This window comes from Myxine glutinosa, chromosome 2, assembly GCF_964187855.1.
Source record: "Myxine glutinosa chromosome 2, kmMyxGlut1.1, whole genome shotgun sequence".
NCBI classification, from domain to species: Eukaryota; Metazoa; Chordata; class Myxini; order Myxiniformes; family Myxinidae; genus Myxine; species Myxine glutinosa.
Genome location: NC_136262.1, coordinates 177,128,593 through 177,144,884, shown reverse-complemented (window position 1 = coordinate 177,144,884; position 16,292 = coordinate 177,128,593). Strand labels below are relative to the sequence as shown.

The 16,292-nt window shown below is 46.6% G+C and overlaps 1 protein-coding gene across 2 annotated transcripts in view; it reads left to right on the top strand.

Moving 5' to 3' along the window:
• ITGA11 (integrin subunit alpha 11) overlaps positions 1–16,292 on the top strand; it is a 206,370-nt gene that overhangs the window by 105,990 nt on the left and 84,088 nt on the right. Inside the window, exons 12-15 of one of the 2 annotated variants that reach the window (XM_068108969.2) lie at positions 5,996–6,144; positions 9,687–9,830; positions 9,941–10,144; positions 10,277–10,407. In XM_068108969.2, coding sequence (XP_067965070.2) covers positions 5,996–6,144; positions 9,687–9,830; positions 9,941–10,144; positions 10,277–10,407 — 628 coding nt within the window. The remainder of the gene's footprint in view (positions 1–5,995; positions 6,145–9,686; positions 9,831–9,940; positions 10,145–10,276; positions 10,408–16,292) is intronic. The other variant, XM_078771963.1, reaches the window with a different exon arrangement.

The window sequence follows — 16,292 nt, the reverse complement described above, 5'->3', positions numbered from 1 at the left end:
AACACACCTTTTCGCGCCCCCTCCTCGGTCACCTCCTCTGTGACAACCACAGGTGTGCTCTCACTTGCACAGCCAATCACGTGCCTCACTACCAATTCCAGTGTGCATTCCCATACGCGCTCTACCATTCCAGGTGCGCATCCTTCCATTCCAGGTGTACATCCTCTCTCACCTGCCACAACCAACTCACGCTCCGTGTCACTCTCACTACTTTTACCACCACACTCGGTCGCGCATTCACCCTTACTTTTGACAGCGCACTCTTTCCTCATGCACCCGTCCGTTGCACACCTTTCTCACGCATCCTCTTGCGCACACTCTCCCGTTACACCCTCCGTAACACTCACCACAGGTGTGCATTCTCTCGTTACATCCTCTGTAACACTCCTCACTACGCGCTTCCATGTGCCCCCTCGCACACGCGCTACGACCAACTCACTCTCGAAAGCACACTCACTCCTCGGCGCGCACTTTTTCCTCGCACACCCCAGAGTCGGACATGCTCGCACACCTCTGTCCATACACTCCGTACCTGTCGCACACTTCACCAGCGGCCTCTCACGAACACCCGGATCCAAATCAACCCCCAAGCCGACTGAAGCTTCCCTCACATCATATACATTTCCGAATATATCGCCACTCACCTCGGCACCTCGTCTCCGCACCTCCTTCGCCACCTGCAAACTCTTTATTTGGTTAGCGAGCACACCATCACGATTTGAGCACCGACCTTGTACATATTCCATCACCTCCTCCTTTATCTCCCTCTTAGTTTCCCTCCGTCTCTTCTTAATTTCAATCACCCCCTCTTCCACCTCCTTTAACTTTTGCTTCACCTCTTTTATTTCCCGGTGTGTCTCCTCTATTTCGTCCTCTAACGCCACCTTGACCGTTTCAATGTGCGTCGTCACCTCCCGGTCCTTTATCTCCATTACTTCTGTCACCTCGTCCAACCTCGTTGTCAGTCCCTCACGTACCATCTGACATTCCATCTTCGTCGCTATCAAGTCGTCTTTTAGTTCTTTCTGTGTCGCTTCTAACCCTCCTAGTACCGCAGTGTTCCTTTGTACCTGCTCCACTAACTCCGTCTGTCCCACCGTCAGCTGTTCCACCTCCTGCGTCAGGTCCTCTATGCCCCCTTGTAACCTAGCCGTTCCATTTCTCACCTCTTTCTCCATACGCTTCTCACCTCGCTTTACCTCCTCGCGTACCCCCGAGACCTCCTCGCTTACACCTCGTCGTATTTCCTCCTTCATCTCCTCCATCTCTTTAGTAGATGCCGCCCTCATTTGTTCTAATTCATCCCTCTGAGCATCCAATTTACCTTCTAGCCCGATTTTCACCTCCTCTATCTGGTTCCCCATTTGTTTGATTTCCCGGGCGGATTGCTCCCCTATCTCCCGCAATTTGCCTTCCATCTTATCTTCTAGCCCCGTTAACCCATTCTTCACCTCTTTTATCCCATTGTCTAACCCCTCAAATTTATTGTCTAACCCCTCAAATTTATTTCCCATATTGTTTAACCCGTCTCTTAATTGCTCACTAGTACCCCTCGCTTCGTCCCTCATTCTGTTTTCCATTTTCTCGCTATCAGTCCTCATTCTGTTTTCCATTTTATCGCTATCAGCCCTCATTCCCACAAGTTGGTTTTCCAATCGTACATTATTAGCCCTCGCTTCGTCCCTCATTCGCTCACCCATTTTGTCCATAAGGGCCCCCATTTGTAGCAAAAAAAGGTTCGAATCCACCGGTGCTGCTACGGTCACGGGCGCCGCTAAATTTGGTGCCGCTGCATTCACGTGCGCGAGGGCGCCATTTTGTGCACCTGACACCTCCTCAACAACCTCCTCATTGCTCTCCTCCATTTCTTCCCTGTGGTCCTGTGTTACCCCTAACCCCTCTTCTAGCTCACCCACCTGCATCCGATCGCCTTGACTAGCCATGGCGCGATTTCAAAGTTCGGGTTTTTCTAAAACAAAACAAATTTCGGCCGCTCGTAATTCTGAGCGCGTTAAGCGCGCTTCGGGTCCAATCTCGCTCCCGACACCAATTGTTACGGCCAATAGTACAATTGGTGTCCCAAAATTTGGGCTAAATAAATTTAGTCCCAGGTTCGAATCCCACTCCTGGCACCAATTGTTACGGGACCGCGGCGAGGATGTTGTTTGCCGAGCGGATGGCCGCCGCGCCCGAACAGTTACCCCGACTAACCTGATTCCTGAACGTTGGCCGAATCGCGCCACAGATATTCAATGGGGAAAAGACTAAAGCGAAGGATGTGAAGAAGAAGAAGAACAGCAAAGCAAAAAGGTTGGAAATGCTACTAAATTTATTCCTACTATTTACACAATCAAAGAAACCAAGGAGAAGGAAGGATAATAAAATAAAAACAGAAGAAGAAGAAGCGGACACAGTGAACCTTAGCTTATCTATGGCAGTCTTACTTAGAACCCTGGACAGAACAAACGAAAGACGGACTCACACGGATTGGGAATTTGCAGGCAGGAAGGATCGGAAGGAGGAATGGCTTGGCGGGGGAGGAAGGTTCAGCGGGGATCGGTCGGGCCGGAAGCGGATAGCCGCCATCAATACCCGAGCTGGGATCGCCAAAACAGCCGCGGTTCCAATACTGCACGGCAAAGCCCCTCCGGTGCACCGTGCGCTCTCCAAAGCTCCTCCTTAGAACTCTCTTGCGCTTGGCACTGCACACTCGGCACTTGCCCTACTTGGCACTGCGCACTTCGCCGCTCTGACTCGCTTGCACTTGATCATCGCACGTATCTCTGCATGTATCTCTTTGGACGTATATCTTAGGACGTATCTCTCTCAGGACGTTCCTCTCTTGCTTTCTTGCTTCGCCCTCATGCGCACTTCTTTCCTCTCTCTTAGTCCAACAACTTCAAGGCTTTCGCGCGCGCTCTTTATAGCGCCTCAGGCGATCAAGCCGCTGGTGTCCAGGACACGCCCATCGGTGAGCTCGCCTCGGCCCTGATTGGTCGGCACGGCCCTCTGGCTCCGCCCTTGATGACGATGGCGGGCACGCCCAGGAGTCGACAGCTCCTCCCCCTTCTTCTCCGAGCCGACCTCGTGGCGAATGGAGTCGCGGAGGGAACAGTTGGCAATTTGTTGGAAGGGGAATGTGAAGGGAAAGGGGATCTACTCTTATTTCACTTGGTGCAATGGAGTATTTCAATTAATGGAAGACACAGCCTTACACTAATACACATAATAAGGATATAACTACTGAACAGGGATATATGGTGTCCTTCGTGTATGTTTTATGGAATTAACTACGGGAACGCCCTTTGACCTTTATACAACAACAATTGCAGGAAGGAGGGTGACATTTTACAACAATTCATTACACAACAACAAAAAAAAAAAACATTCTCATATCCACAACAATATGTACCTGCCTTTTCTGAAAGATTTTATTTCCTCCCTTTGTTTTGTGTAGTACTTTTTATACCACTTGATTTTAGCTTGTGTGTTTGTCGTACAATCAATACGTGCTACAGCTTTTTCTCTCGGTGTTAACATTACAACGAGCACGGGAGGGAGAATAACCGGGAAGCTGTCTCGTTGTGAGTCATCTTGCCTTGGTACGAGAGGTTGCATTCGTTCTTTACAACGAGCACGGGAGGGAGAATAACCGGGAAGCTGTCTCGTTGTGAGTCATCTTGCCTTGGTATGAGAGGTTGCGTTCGTTCTTTCTTTGTTTTTAATATAATTATGTTTATTTTTTTGCCATTTTCCTTGGTAAATTACACATTTTGTAGTACCTTACAATCCCCAATGCCTTGCAATCCATGGCAGACATTTTATGGCAGGAAGTGAGTTACGCATGCGTAATTTGCATTTAACACCTTGTGTATTGTGGTTGTATTGTTTTTATTTCATCAATTTTTTTAACGTTTTATTGTTATGGTAAAACACTTCCAAAGAGACAGTCACTTCCTCCCATTAAAATCAGTGTAATTGCTACAGCCAAATTTATGTTAGGCAGGCAGCCATAAATTGAGAGACAGGATGAGTCAATTTGGCGATTTTGTGATCTCCTGATTTGGTACTTTGGCGATCTATTCTGGCAAATAAAAGGTATGCCTTTGTAAGGCTTCACTCTATAGTAGCTTCAAAGCATATCATTTTGCACACATTTGATTGGACGGCCATTTTTTCCTGTTCCGTCCCAACATATGGAGTACTACCATAATCCATGATAAGGTGTTTACATAGACTGGAAAAGCAAGGAACAAAAGCACTCATAACCCAGTGCCTTTGACTAAAAAGGAAACATTTTTTGGAAGCAGTAGGAAAAGTATTCCTTAATCAAGTACAGTGTTGAGCCTGGTGTTGGCTTTTTTTTTTTCTTTTTTTTTGTATACTGAATCGAGGCTCGTGAAAGAGCTAACATTTATTTCACAAACAAATCAACCAGACAAACAACATATATAAAAAGAGGGAGCAGAAGACAAGATGGGGAGAGAAGGGGAAGCACACAAACATAACATTTGAGAGCAGGGAGATGTGTGGGAGGGAGAGGGCTTGGGGGGAGGAGGCGTGGGAAGGGGGGGGGGGGGTTACAAAGGCTTAGTGGTTAGTGTGCTGGCTTGGGATCCTAGGATCCTGGGTTTGAATCCCGGTTGATCGCTGAATAAACGCCAGGGGGGTTGACTCAGCCTGTCATCCTTCCGAGGTCGGCAAATTGAGTACCAGTTCACTGGTAATTCCCTGTGTGTCGCAAGAGGTGACTAACAGGGTTGGCGGCAGGAAGGGCACCCGGCCATAAAACATTGCTTCAAAAAGGGGACCATGGTGCCCGAAAAAGGCCAACCCCTGCTCTGCGGGGAAAATTGGCCTCCAAAGGTGTTTTTTAATCAAGTACAGTATTGTTGACTGGGTATTATAGGAAACTAGCAACGGTACCCGCCCTATGGGCGGGGCTTCAATTGGGAGGCCCAAATGAAAAGGCAAAATATCATAAATTGAATGTTTTTTAAAATTTTAAACGATTCATATAAACATCCGTTAAATCATATCACACGCAAATCATCAAAATCTAAACAGTATCGTTAGAATTTCAATAATAGCCACATCACTGTTCATATCGGTAAATATTATTCCATCGTGTTTCAAATCGTGATCGATACACTATGATCGTGATGATCGTGAATCGCGATCGATAATCGTGTTCACAATCGCTCTGTCGTATGTACTCCCGATACGTGTACCAAATTCCCGATACATGTAACTGCACCAAATCAACAGTTAAAAGGATTTTGAGCCGATAGGTGTTACGGCCTTGGCAAGATCGAGCGACCTGTTAGCGTATTCACCACCCAAATAGCTATGTGGAATTTTCTCATGTAGAGATTAAATGGCGTTTGAACTTTGGCCGAGGTCATTATTTACTTTTAATGATGTTTATATACGAATGATGTTTTTATGATGTTTATATTGGTTTTGGGTCGTCCTTTCCACATATCTCATGGGATTGTAAGTTGGAGAGACGGCCGTGATGGTGGGGAGGGGGATGGAATTCTCTCAAGCAGGGATTCAACCCGTGTCCTTATAAAAGGTCTTTGGTCCTTTGGTCTTTGGTTCCAAGGTCACCGAGTTCGATCAGTGCAGCCGTGTAGCGATCACCGTTTGCCGTTTGTGCGGCACCCGGGAAAACAACATCGTCACAATGAAAACATCGTCACAATGAACGTTATGCGAACGCGAATGTTATGCGTGAGTCCAAACCTGAGAATGCTGGAGACCAAAGCTGAAATTGGGAAAACTAAATAGCCTATTTTACTCCTGGAGATCCCAGGATTATCCACCCAAAATATCTTTGCGATCGGTTCAGCAGTTTTTACGGTACCTTCGAACGGACAGACAGACAGACAGACAGACGGACGGACATTTGGTGAATTATAGTAAGATGATAATGTGGTTGAAATATTTTGATATAATCTGTAGCAATCTGAATGATGTTGCATCTTTGCAGGATATGCGGTTGCAGTGGTGCAAGCTGTTGGATTGCAGGAATACTTTGTAGCAGGTGCACCACGGTTCAACCACACAGGAAAGGTGATAGTCTTTTCGCTGAATGATCATGGTGTCGACACCATACACCAGGCCATCGTTGGAGATCAGGTGTGCTTTCCATCATTTCATGATTTAAAAAATGAAATATGCAAGAGTCACATAGAGTATGCTTTACATTTGGATATATAACGGATTCTTTAAAACAATCCTAGAAATCATCCAAAAATGAAAACAAAATTGTACTGAGAAATCACATTTTACAAATAGCTAAAATACACGAGTCGTGGTTGAACACAACAGATACTTGAGTAGTATTGTTATGACAGTGGGGAACACAGGACGTATCTATGAAAGGGATATTAGAGGAAAGAGAGGCTGCAGCTTGGAATGGATGCCATAGCAGGAGTAAAATCAACAACATGGATGGGGTTTGAAGATGGTATTTCATCAGGTTACTCAATGAACGTTTGTCTTGGGACTATTATATACACCTGCATCCTGATTATATACCTGTGTATTAAGTGCACCTGCTAAGGGAGGATTTGACCCAGAAGAGAATGCTCCATCTGTGCCTGGATTGAGAGAGAACCTTGGAAACATTGTGTACCCAAAGTGAGAAATCCTGTTCACAATTGTGAAATCCCACACCTAAAAGACTGACTTTTTATTTTTGAGATTGTTTGTGGAATTATAGAAGTGCTATCTTGTCCATCTTTCCTGAGAAACACGATAAACATTTCGATTTGAAGCGGATTAAAAGTTTCAAACCACCTACTGGATACAACTTATTACGGCGTAGCCCGTAGGGCAATGCTATCTGCAACAGCTTTTGTCTGTCCGGCTGTATGTATGCATGCATGCATGTATGTATGTATGTATGCCCTTTCTGCCAGCATTTTGTGGGTTTGTGGCAGCAAACCCTTTAAAATTCGTTTTCTCTGCAATTTTTTTTTTTTTTTTTTTTTTTTTTGGATACTGAATCGAGGCTCGTGAAAGAGCTAACATTTACTTCACAAACAAATCAACCAGACAAACAAAATATATAAAAAGAGGGAGCGGAAAACAAGATGGGGAGAGAAGGGGAAGCACACAAACACAACATTTGAGAGCAGGGAGATGTGTGGAAGGGAGAGGGCTTGGGGGGAGGAGGCGTGGGAAGGGGGGGGGGGGGGGGAGGGAGAAGTATAAAACACAAGGACACCAAGGACTTCCAGGACAGAAGTTGGTATTTCAAAAAAGTGGAATTGGGGTGAAATTAGCGAGGGTAGAAAAGATCAAGGTTTTGGATGGGGGAAGATAAGAGATGGTGGTGAACAGCTGTTTTAAAGACCTGGAGGGTAGAGTGGGATTGAAGAGAGTGAGGGAGTTTGTTCCAGAGGCGGGAGAAAAGAGGAATGAAGGAGTGAAGGTGAGCAGAGAGTCTTGATTTTGGCAGTTTGACCATAAGAGGGTTGCAGGCAGATCTTGTGCGACCTGTAGGAATATTTGCGGGACAGAGCCCACAGAGAGCTGGGGGGGGCAAGGCCAGAGAGGAGTCGGTAGAAGACGGAAAGACCACCAACCTGCCTGCGGTGAGTGAGTGAGAGGCCCTTGGAGTTAGCTTCATCGCGGGAGATTCCAGTGATTCTGAATGCTTTGGTTTCAACAGCGTGAAGACGAGCTAGGTGTGAGGCAGGAGCACCAGCCCAGAGGGGAGAGCAGTATTCCATTGAGCTGCGGATGAAAGCCTTGTATGTGGTGAGGAGCTCAGGTGTGCCAAGGAAGGACTTCGCACGACGGAGGATGCCCAGTCGGCGACTGGCTTTGGAGGCCAGATTTGAAATGTGGTTTTCCCAGGAAAGATCATGGCAGATAGTGAGACCCAAAAGCTTGAGTGAGAGAACTTCTTGGAGAGGATTATTCAGAAAGTGGATGGGAGGGTTGTCCAGTCGGTCTTTTCGGAGAGACATTGTAAGAGTGTGAGATTTGTCAGGATTGAAAGACATGTTCCACTTGTTTGCCCAGTCTGTGATTTTGTCCAGTTGGTCTGATTGACACTAAATTTTCACCATATCAGCGCCTCCTCCTGTAGAATTTTTAAAATGATAATTATGATGTCGTAGGTCATGTGGTATGGGTGCCATCTTGGAAAACCTGAAAAACCTTGCACCTCTATATCTCCAAAACCGCTCCATGGAAAAAACTGAAAGGTGGCTCATTGTAAAGTACTCCCCATGGTGAATAACACAAGTTAATGATGATGTCATATTGTCATAGGTGCCTTCATTATGATGTCATTAATCAACAAGTAGAATGCTTGATCCAATCAGTATAAAATTTCTTGAGCATGATCTAGGGATAAATTGGTCGAGAAAAACAATTGATGACGTCATTGGTTACGTGGTTCAGCAGCCATATTTTTACGGCGTAGCCCGTAGGGCAATGTCGTTTGGAACAGCGTTGTCTGTCAGTCCAGTGTATGTATGTATGTATATATGTATATATTGAAAGGCATCCATGCATGCACTGGACAGACAGACAACAAACATCCACCACACAAACAAGTATGTCCCTCACAAACATCCACCAATCAGAGCTGAGGATCTGGTCACATGACAGGGGGGCAGCAGGTCCTGCACTCAACATATCCAAGCCCAGCTATGCCATTGTTAGACTATCAGTCTTGCTTATTTTTGAGATTGCTTGTGGAATTATAAGAGCACTATCTTGTCCATCTTTTCTGAGAAACACGATAAACGTTTCAGATTTCAGACTCCACTTACTGGACAGGGTGCAAGATGTTGCGGTGGGGTCCCTATTGGAGGATTTCCTGAGATCGATTGTAAACAGTGCAGCAAATAGAAAGTCTGTATCCACAAAATGTTTTTTTATGAGTGATTACTGTAATGCAAATTCTACTGGCTTGTCGTTGTCACATGTTGGCAGCAATAGTCAATCTTTAGTGATTCTTGTCAGATGTAGACAACAAATCTTTCCAAGTGCAGCCAGGCTGGATGTTATTTTACCAAAACCTTGGCCATACACTGCTCAGTGTAAGAGAGGGTGTGAAATTAAAACAGCACATGCAAGTAAAAATCCTTCAATTGTAATCCAATGCCTGTAATTTATATTTGGCTACCTAGTCTCCTCCTTATCAATTAATTTTTTTCCCATTATCCCACCAAACCACTGATTATTTTAGAGTGGTAGGTCATGGGTTTGCCCCTTAAGCCGTGATTGTGCTGCCTCATCAACTTCATTATCAGACATGAATCTCCATCTACCAAGGTTTTCCTTGAGAGTTCCAAACAGGTGATGATCACTTGGTACAAGGTCAGGGCAATAATGGGAGTATTGAATGATCTCAATTCAGGTTTTTCATTGGTCTCAGTCATCATCTGAGCTGTCTTCGTTGAATGGCATCTATGGCGAACGTCGTCGTATTGAAACATTGGAAAGCGTGGAAATGTCATGGGTGGTATTAAACATGGAGAAACGTTTCAGACAAATATGTATTTAGATGGATGAGTTGTATAACAGCACCATTTGTCTTATTGAGAGGCAAATATATATCAGGAATTATCATTAGCAGGCATTTTTTAAATGTAATGCCATCAATCAGATTTTCACCTGGGATAAAGCTTCCACATGCCAAATGCTATGTTGACTAGATCGGTTCATATTTTGGAAGTGAACTGGCTACTGTGGATGTGGACGGGGACCATGCCACGGATGTGCTCCTGGTGGGTGCACCTATGTTTCTGGGTGAAGGAAATCGAGAGAGGGGGCGTGTTTATATGTACACACTGCAGAAGGTATGACTCGCAAATCCACTCATCATTTGGTGGCCTATTTACCCACTGTGAGGCTTCATGGTGCACCCGATAATGCCGTTGGTTGTCCATCTTGTTTTACGATTCTGAAGGGAAGGTTCCACGAGGTTGCGGTACTTGAAGGGAATGCTGATCAACAGGCTGCACGTTTTGGAGCATCCCTGGCCACACTGGCCGATATCAATGGGGACAGGGCGCAAGACGTAGCTGTGGGATCTCCATTGGAGGATGAGCATCGGGGAGCAATTTACCTTTATCTTGGACATAGACGCAGTATCAGCACCAGATCAGTACAGGTGAAATGCAGATAATGGCTAGATTCTTGTGGTCTAGTGAACACAAAATGCTGGAATTTTCCCCACTTTCGTATTATGTAAGGCTTTAATATTTGGCTAAAACTTAACGGCCATCTTTTTTTCTTTACGCAGCGTGTTGCAGCCCAATTTGTGGACTCCAGACTGCGGTACTTCGGGCGCTCCATCGATGGACAATTTGACATGGATGGCAACGAGCTACCCGATGTTGCAGTAGGCGCACTGGGCAATGTTGTCCTCCTATAGTAAGGTTTTATTATTCCAATGTGAGCTGTAAATGAGATGTTTTATATACAGTAACATCTCGTAACACACTCGTGATGCGTTCCTGGAAAAGAGAGTGCTAAACGAAAATGTGCTAACAGTGTCATTATATCATTGTTTATATGAAGATGCGCTCCCGCCACCATTATTTATTACACATGAGCGTTATATGAAGGCTTCATTGGGTAATCGGTAATAGTGCTAATAATAATACATAAAACCACCTTTAGAGGCCATTTTTCCCCACAGAGCAGGGGTTGGCCTTTTTCAGGGCACCATGGTCCCCTTTTTGAAGCGATGTTTTATGGCCGGATGCCCTTCCTGCCGCCAACTCTGTTAGTCGCCTCTTGCGACACAGTCACCTCTTGCGACACAGTCACCTCTTGCGACACACAGGGAATTACTAGTGAAGTGGTACTCAATTTGCCGACCTCAGAAGGGATGACAGGCTGAGTCAAACCCCTGGTGTTAATTCAACAATCGACTGGGATTCAAACCCAGGATCCTAGGATCCCAGGCTGGCACCCTAAACGCTATGCCAACACCAGGCAACACATATAATAATACATATGGTAAACATATTATTTTATCAATATAAATAATATATTTTTATTATAACAACATCAGTAAGTGCAAGCTAAAACATAAAACATGCACAAACATCAACCAAAATAATAATTACCGTCGCACCTACTCCTACTCCTACTCTGCTCCTGCACCTCCTATATGGCAGGGGTTGGAGGAGGGTCATCATTCTGCAAACTGAAGGCGGAATAAACGGCGATGATTGGCTGATTTGGTATGTGCATACAGGACAAACAATGGCCACGGGTGTGTTTTTTTACTTCCTCAAAAACTCTTAGACTATTCTCTCTTTCTTCACTTTTATATCAATGCAGCTCTTTCATTTAAGGCCTGGCCTCGATGAGGACTATATAGTCCGTGACTGGAGCCTTCAACATAAATATATATAGAATCGACCACTGGGACGAAGGTTTTTAGGTCTGACGTTTCAAGCTCTCACTCAAGCCCATCGGAGACAGAATTAATGCCACGACCTCGTTCCACCTCTTGCCACTTGGCCCTCTTTGACAAACAATACCTTTCTCCCATCGGTCTCCTTCTCCACTCTTCTCTCTCTCTCTCGATCTTAGCAGCTCTTGTTGCACCATCTGATATGTATATATATTGTTGCGGATATGAGGACTGTATTTTTTTTTGATTGTGTGCTTTATTATTATTATTATTGTTATTCTGCGTCTCCTGCCTCCGGAGCTGTGTAAAGGTCAAAGGGCGTCCCATAATTAGTCCACAAGCATACACGTCAGCCAATCATAGAATACCCCTGTTCGATAGTTATATCTTATTCTGTGTTTTAGGGTAAGGCTGTGTCTCCCATTAATAGAAATACTCCATTGCACCAGTGAAAGAGATAGATTCCCTTCATTCCCACTCCCAAAACTTCCATTTCCCCTTTCGTCTTTGCCAGGCCTCGAGTGCCATTGCCAATTACCTCCCTTCCAATTGCCGCCATTGACCACGAGGCAGGGTTGGGGAAGAAAGGCGGGTCCCCACCTCGTCATAGAGGGGAGGAGTGAACCAGCCCTTGCCGACCAACCCAGAACGAGGGGTTGGCTTTAGAGGGCGGAGAGAGAACGTTTTGGGGAGGTTCGCAAAAGGGTCAAGGGTGGGGCTTATATAACCCGAGGCAGAGGCCCCCAGAGAGAGTCGAGGAGGGAGGAGATCAGAAGACAGAAAGGCCTTGAGTTGGACTAAGCAAGAGAGGAAGTTGTTGGACTGGGTGGGACTAAGAAAGAGAGAGAAAGAGTCCTGAAGCTTGTGAGGGAAGGAGAGAGAACCCGTCACACCAACCCCCCACCAGCCGCATTGGCTCCACCAAGCGTTCACCTCCACCAAGGCTCCACCAAGCTCTGCGTTGGCTCCACCAAGCGTTCACCTCCACCAAGGCTCCACCAAGCTCTGCGTTGGCTCCACCAAGCGTTCACCTCCACCAAGGCTCCACCAAGCTCCGCGTTGGCTCCACCAAGCGTTCACCTCCACCAAGCGTTCACCTCCAGCCATCCACCTCCTGCGATTCCTGTCATCATTCCCTGCGTGAGTCTGTCTTTTGTTTGTTCTGTCCTGGGTTAATTAAGACTGTAGGTAAGCTAGTATTTTCACTGTGTCACCTGCGTCTTATGTGCTGTAAATAAACGTGACTGCTTTCTTTTTGCTTATGTGTGTAAATAGTAAATAAATTTAGTAGTATTTCCAAACCTTTCTTTGCCTTCGTCTTCCTCTTTGCATTCGTCGTTTTAGTCTTTTCCCTCATTGAGCAGCCGCGGTGCGATCCGGCCAACGTTTGGGTGGAATCGGGTTCTAATCGGGGAATAACTGTTCGGTCGCGGTAATACCAACCGCTCGGTAAAATAACATCTTTAACCGCGTCCGCAACAATATATATATATATATATATATATATATATATATATATATATATATATATATATATATGTATATATATTGTTATAGATCGCGGTTAGGATGTTATAGACCGAGCGGTGGTTTAAAACCGCGACCTAACAAAACTCACCCGATTCCACCCGAACGTTGGTTGTATCGCACCCTAGCTGCTCAATGAGGGAAAAGACAAAAGCGACGCAATGCAAGAGGAAAACGGAGACAAAAAAAAGGTTTGAAATATTACTACTGAATTTATTTCTACTATTTACACACAAGCAACAAAAAGCAATTCAGTTTATTTACAAGTACAAGACGCAGGTGACACAGTGCAAATTTAGCTTATCTACAGACTTAACTTATTACCCAGGACAGAACAAACAAAGACGACTCACACGGGGAATTGCAGGAATCGCAGGATGTGGATGGCTGGAGGGAGAGGGAGAGGTCCAAGGGGGGGTCCCGCCGCACAACCGGCGCGTTCAGCAGCCGCCGTTCCTGCCCCCTTTTGCGGTTGCCGGGTGTCGCTGCTGCGGCGGCCTGCAGTTGCCTTGCCAGGCCTTGTCTTACTCGCTTCTCACCACCGACTTCTCACCACCGCAACCAACTGTGACCACTGACCCTCCTTTTTGGCACCCGACTCAGACCAACTCTTCTCTCTCTCTTTCTCTCTCGGTGCAACCAACTCCTCCTCTCTCTCTCTTTCTCCGACCAACCCAGAGTGCATCTCCCTTTCTTCTTCTTTTTTGGTCCACTTCCGGTTGCGCCCTTTTATAGCGCCCCCAGCGATCACGCCCCCCGGCGCTTTGGACACGCCCATCGGGGGTGCTCACCTCGGCCCTGGTTGGTCGCGCGACCCTCGGGCTCCGCCCTGGATGACGACGGGCGGCGCGCCCCTCCTCCCCTCTGACGAGGTGCGACACGCCTTTCTTCTCCGACCCGAGCCTCGTGGTCAATGGTGGTTATTGGAGGGGAGGTAATATGGGCAATCGAGGCTCGCCAATGACGAGAGGGGGATGTAATATGAGGTCATTGGAGGTTTTGGAGGGGATGGAAAGGGAGATTTTTGGGGATGGGAAGGAAAGGGGGTCTATTCTCTTTCACTGGTGCAATGGAGTACTTTTAATTAATGGGAGACACAGCCTTATCCTAAAACACAGAATAAGAGATAACTATCAAAAGAAAAGATATATCGTGTCCTGCATGTATGTTTTTTATGGACTAACTACGGGAACGCCCTTTGACCTTTATACAACCACAACGGAGGGAGGAGGGGTGATATTTTATGACAACCTTTTACAACAACATTTTACCACAACAATAAAATAAAAAAAACATTCTCATATCCACAACACTGCACCCTCCTCCCCTTAGGCACGTCCCGGGCCTATTACTTTTACCTTAGTGTGGCATGTAGGTGTAGTTCCCTCTATTTTTAACCTGACCCTGAGTGCGACAGTTTTAAAACATAAATAAATGTGTCCCGCTGCTCCATTGCACCCTGCCTAACAGACTTACGCCCACAGTTAACCGAATTGCGGAATGGTCTTCAAACTATACACTGACGGTGGGGAGCATTATTTACACTGACGCTAATTTTATTTACAAAACTAACCCAGGACCTGTAATTGTTCTTTCTGGGGGGAGGACAGTCTGCTCTGCATCAATGCACCATTAAAGCACCCAAAAACGCACCAATACACACCCAAGCACCAATCGGTGCAGTCACCATTGTTCAATGAATAAAATAAAACCAACAACCCCTAACCCTGCAGGTGTCTCTGGCTCTTCGGCTCCCTCTGCTGGTTATTAATATTTCTCTTCCAGATGTTGTCATTTCCTTTGCTTTGCTTACTGGCGGCCTATTTTCAATAAAACTTGCACCCAATGTGTCCTTTTTATTTATTTATGGCCCACCAGGCCGACTATGTGTATGGTTCACCTGTGGGGCATTGGTGCCCTGTGGCCAAGGTCCGCCAGCAAGATTTCGGGCCCTCATGGCCGGTTCCAGCAGAGGGGCCATGCCCCAACCCATGGGGTCCATAAGTGGTGCTCGGCCACTGACATGTGGTCCATAATGTGGTGCATCGATGCAGACAGCTGGTTCTGGGAATTTCGGGCGCACAATGGCCGACCCACGCACGCTCCCCTCGGCGCCCAACGGCGCTCAGGTCCTCATGTGGGAGACAAAAAGGGGGGACAAGACAGATGAGCGAGGGGTAAGGTCTCAAGGGTACACATCAAAAAGGCAATGCAAGGCGAAATGCGTACGGAGGGCGAAGTGAGAAAGCTCGTCCCTACCGTACGTCACCCCCCTGTTACCTAGCCCACCCTTGCCCTTACCCCATATGTACAAAACCTACACATTACCAATTCGTCACTACTGTCACGTCTTCCCCATATTTCCCCTATATCAAATTCGTCACCACAATCCCTCTACTTCAACAATTTGCCATCATCAATTCATCATCAATCCTCATAAGGAGGCAGAGATGGAACATCAAAGCACAATGTCACACCCACGTCATGATGCGTCTCACATTCCAAACATTTGCACAATAAAAAATAATAAAACATGGCATGGTGTGGAGTTACCTGTCACCTCCGGTGAGTGGGTGCAGATGGTGCGAGGAGATCCTTCATCCTAACTATCCTCTAAATGACTTTAACACACTTTACACTACCCGGGGTCTTTCTCCGGCCAAACCATTGGCCCTCTTACACTATGGGTTCTAAAAACCAATTCCCATTGGCCAAACTGTGGTGCTTTTCAATTTGGGGTCTCACTCCCCCGATTCATCTCCCGGTGCCCTCGCACAATTTCTGGGCCGCGACGTGTAGCTCTCCCAACAGGTCTACCCACCTGCACACCTCCACCACTGTAGTTGCCACCCGAGCTTACCTAGCTCCTTACCCTAACCTAACTAACTGGGGGCAGCCCCTCTCCTGGCTCTGTCACCCCATGGTGCCCTCTGGCACTGGGCTACCCGGGTCCGTCCTCCGGATCCTCGGGCCCCATCCACAACAACTACTACCGGCTCCCAGAGCCCACCTGCGGCCTCACCTGGCCGACATCCTTACAGTGGTGGAGTGCCCAAACCAACTACACACACTAACAGGCTACACGCCCAGCCATTTCCACAACACTAATGCACCCATCCAAACATCATTCTGTCACCCGCACCACAGATGCCAATATCCAACCACAATTTACCTGTACCCTCTACCTAACACTTACACTACCCGCCCCGGGTATCCGTGATGGGGGTCCACTCTTCCCCCATTCACACCTTCGCACCATCCACTCCACTCCACAATTTCCACCATTCTCACTCCACGACCATCCATTCCAATCCTCCAGACCATTTATTCCATACTCCTGTCTTTCATTCACCTGTCGTTGCAC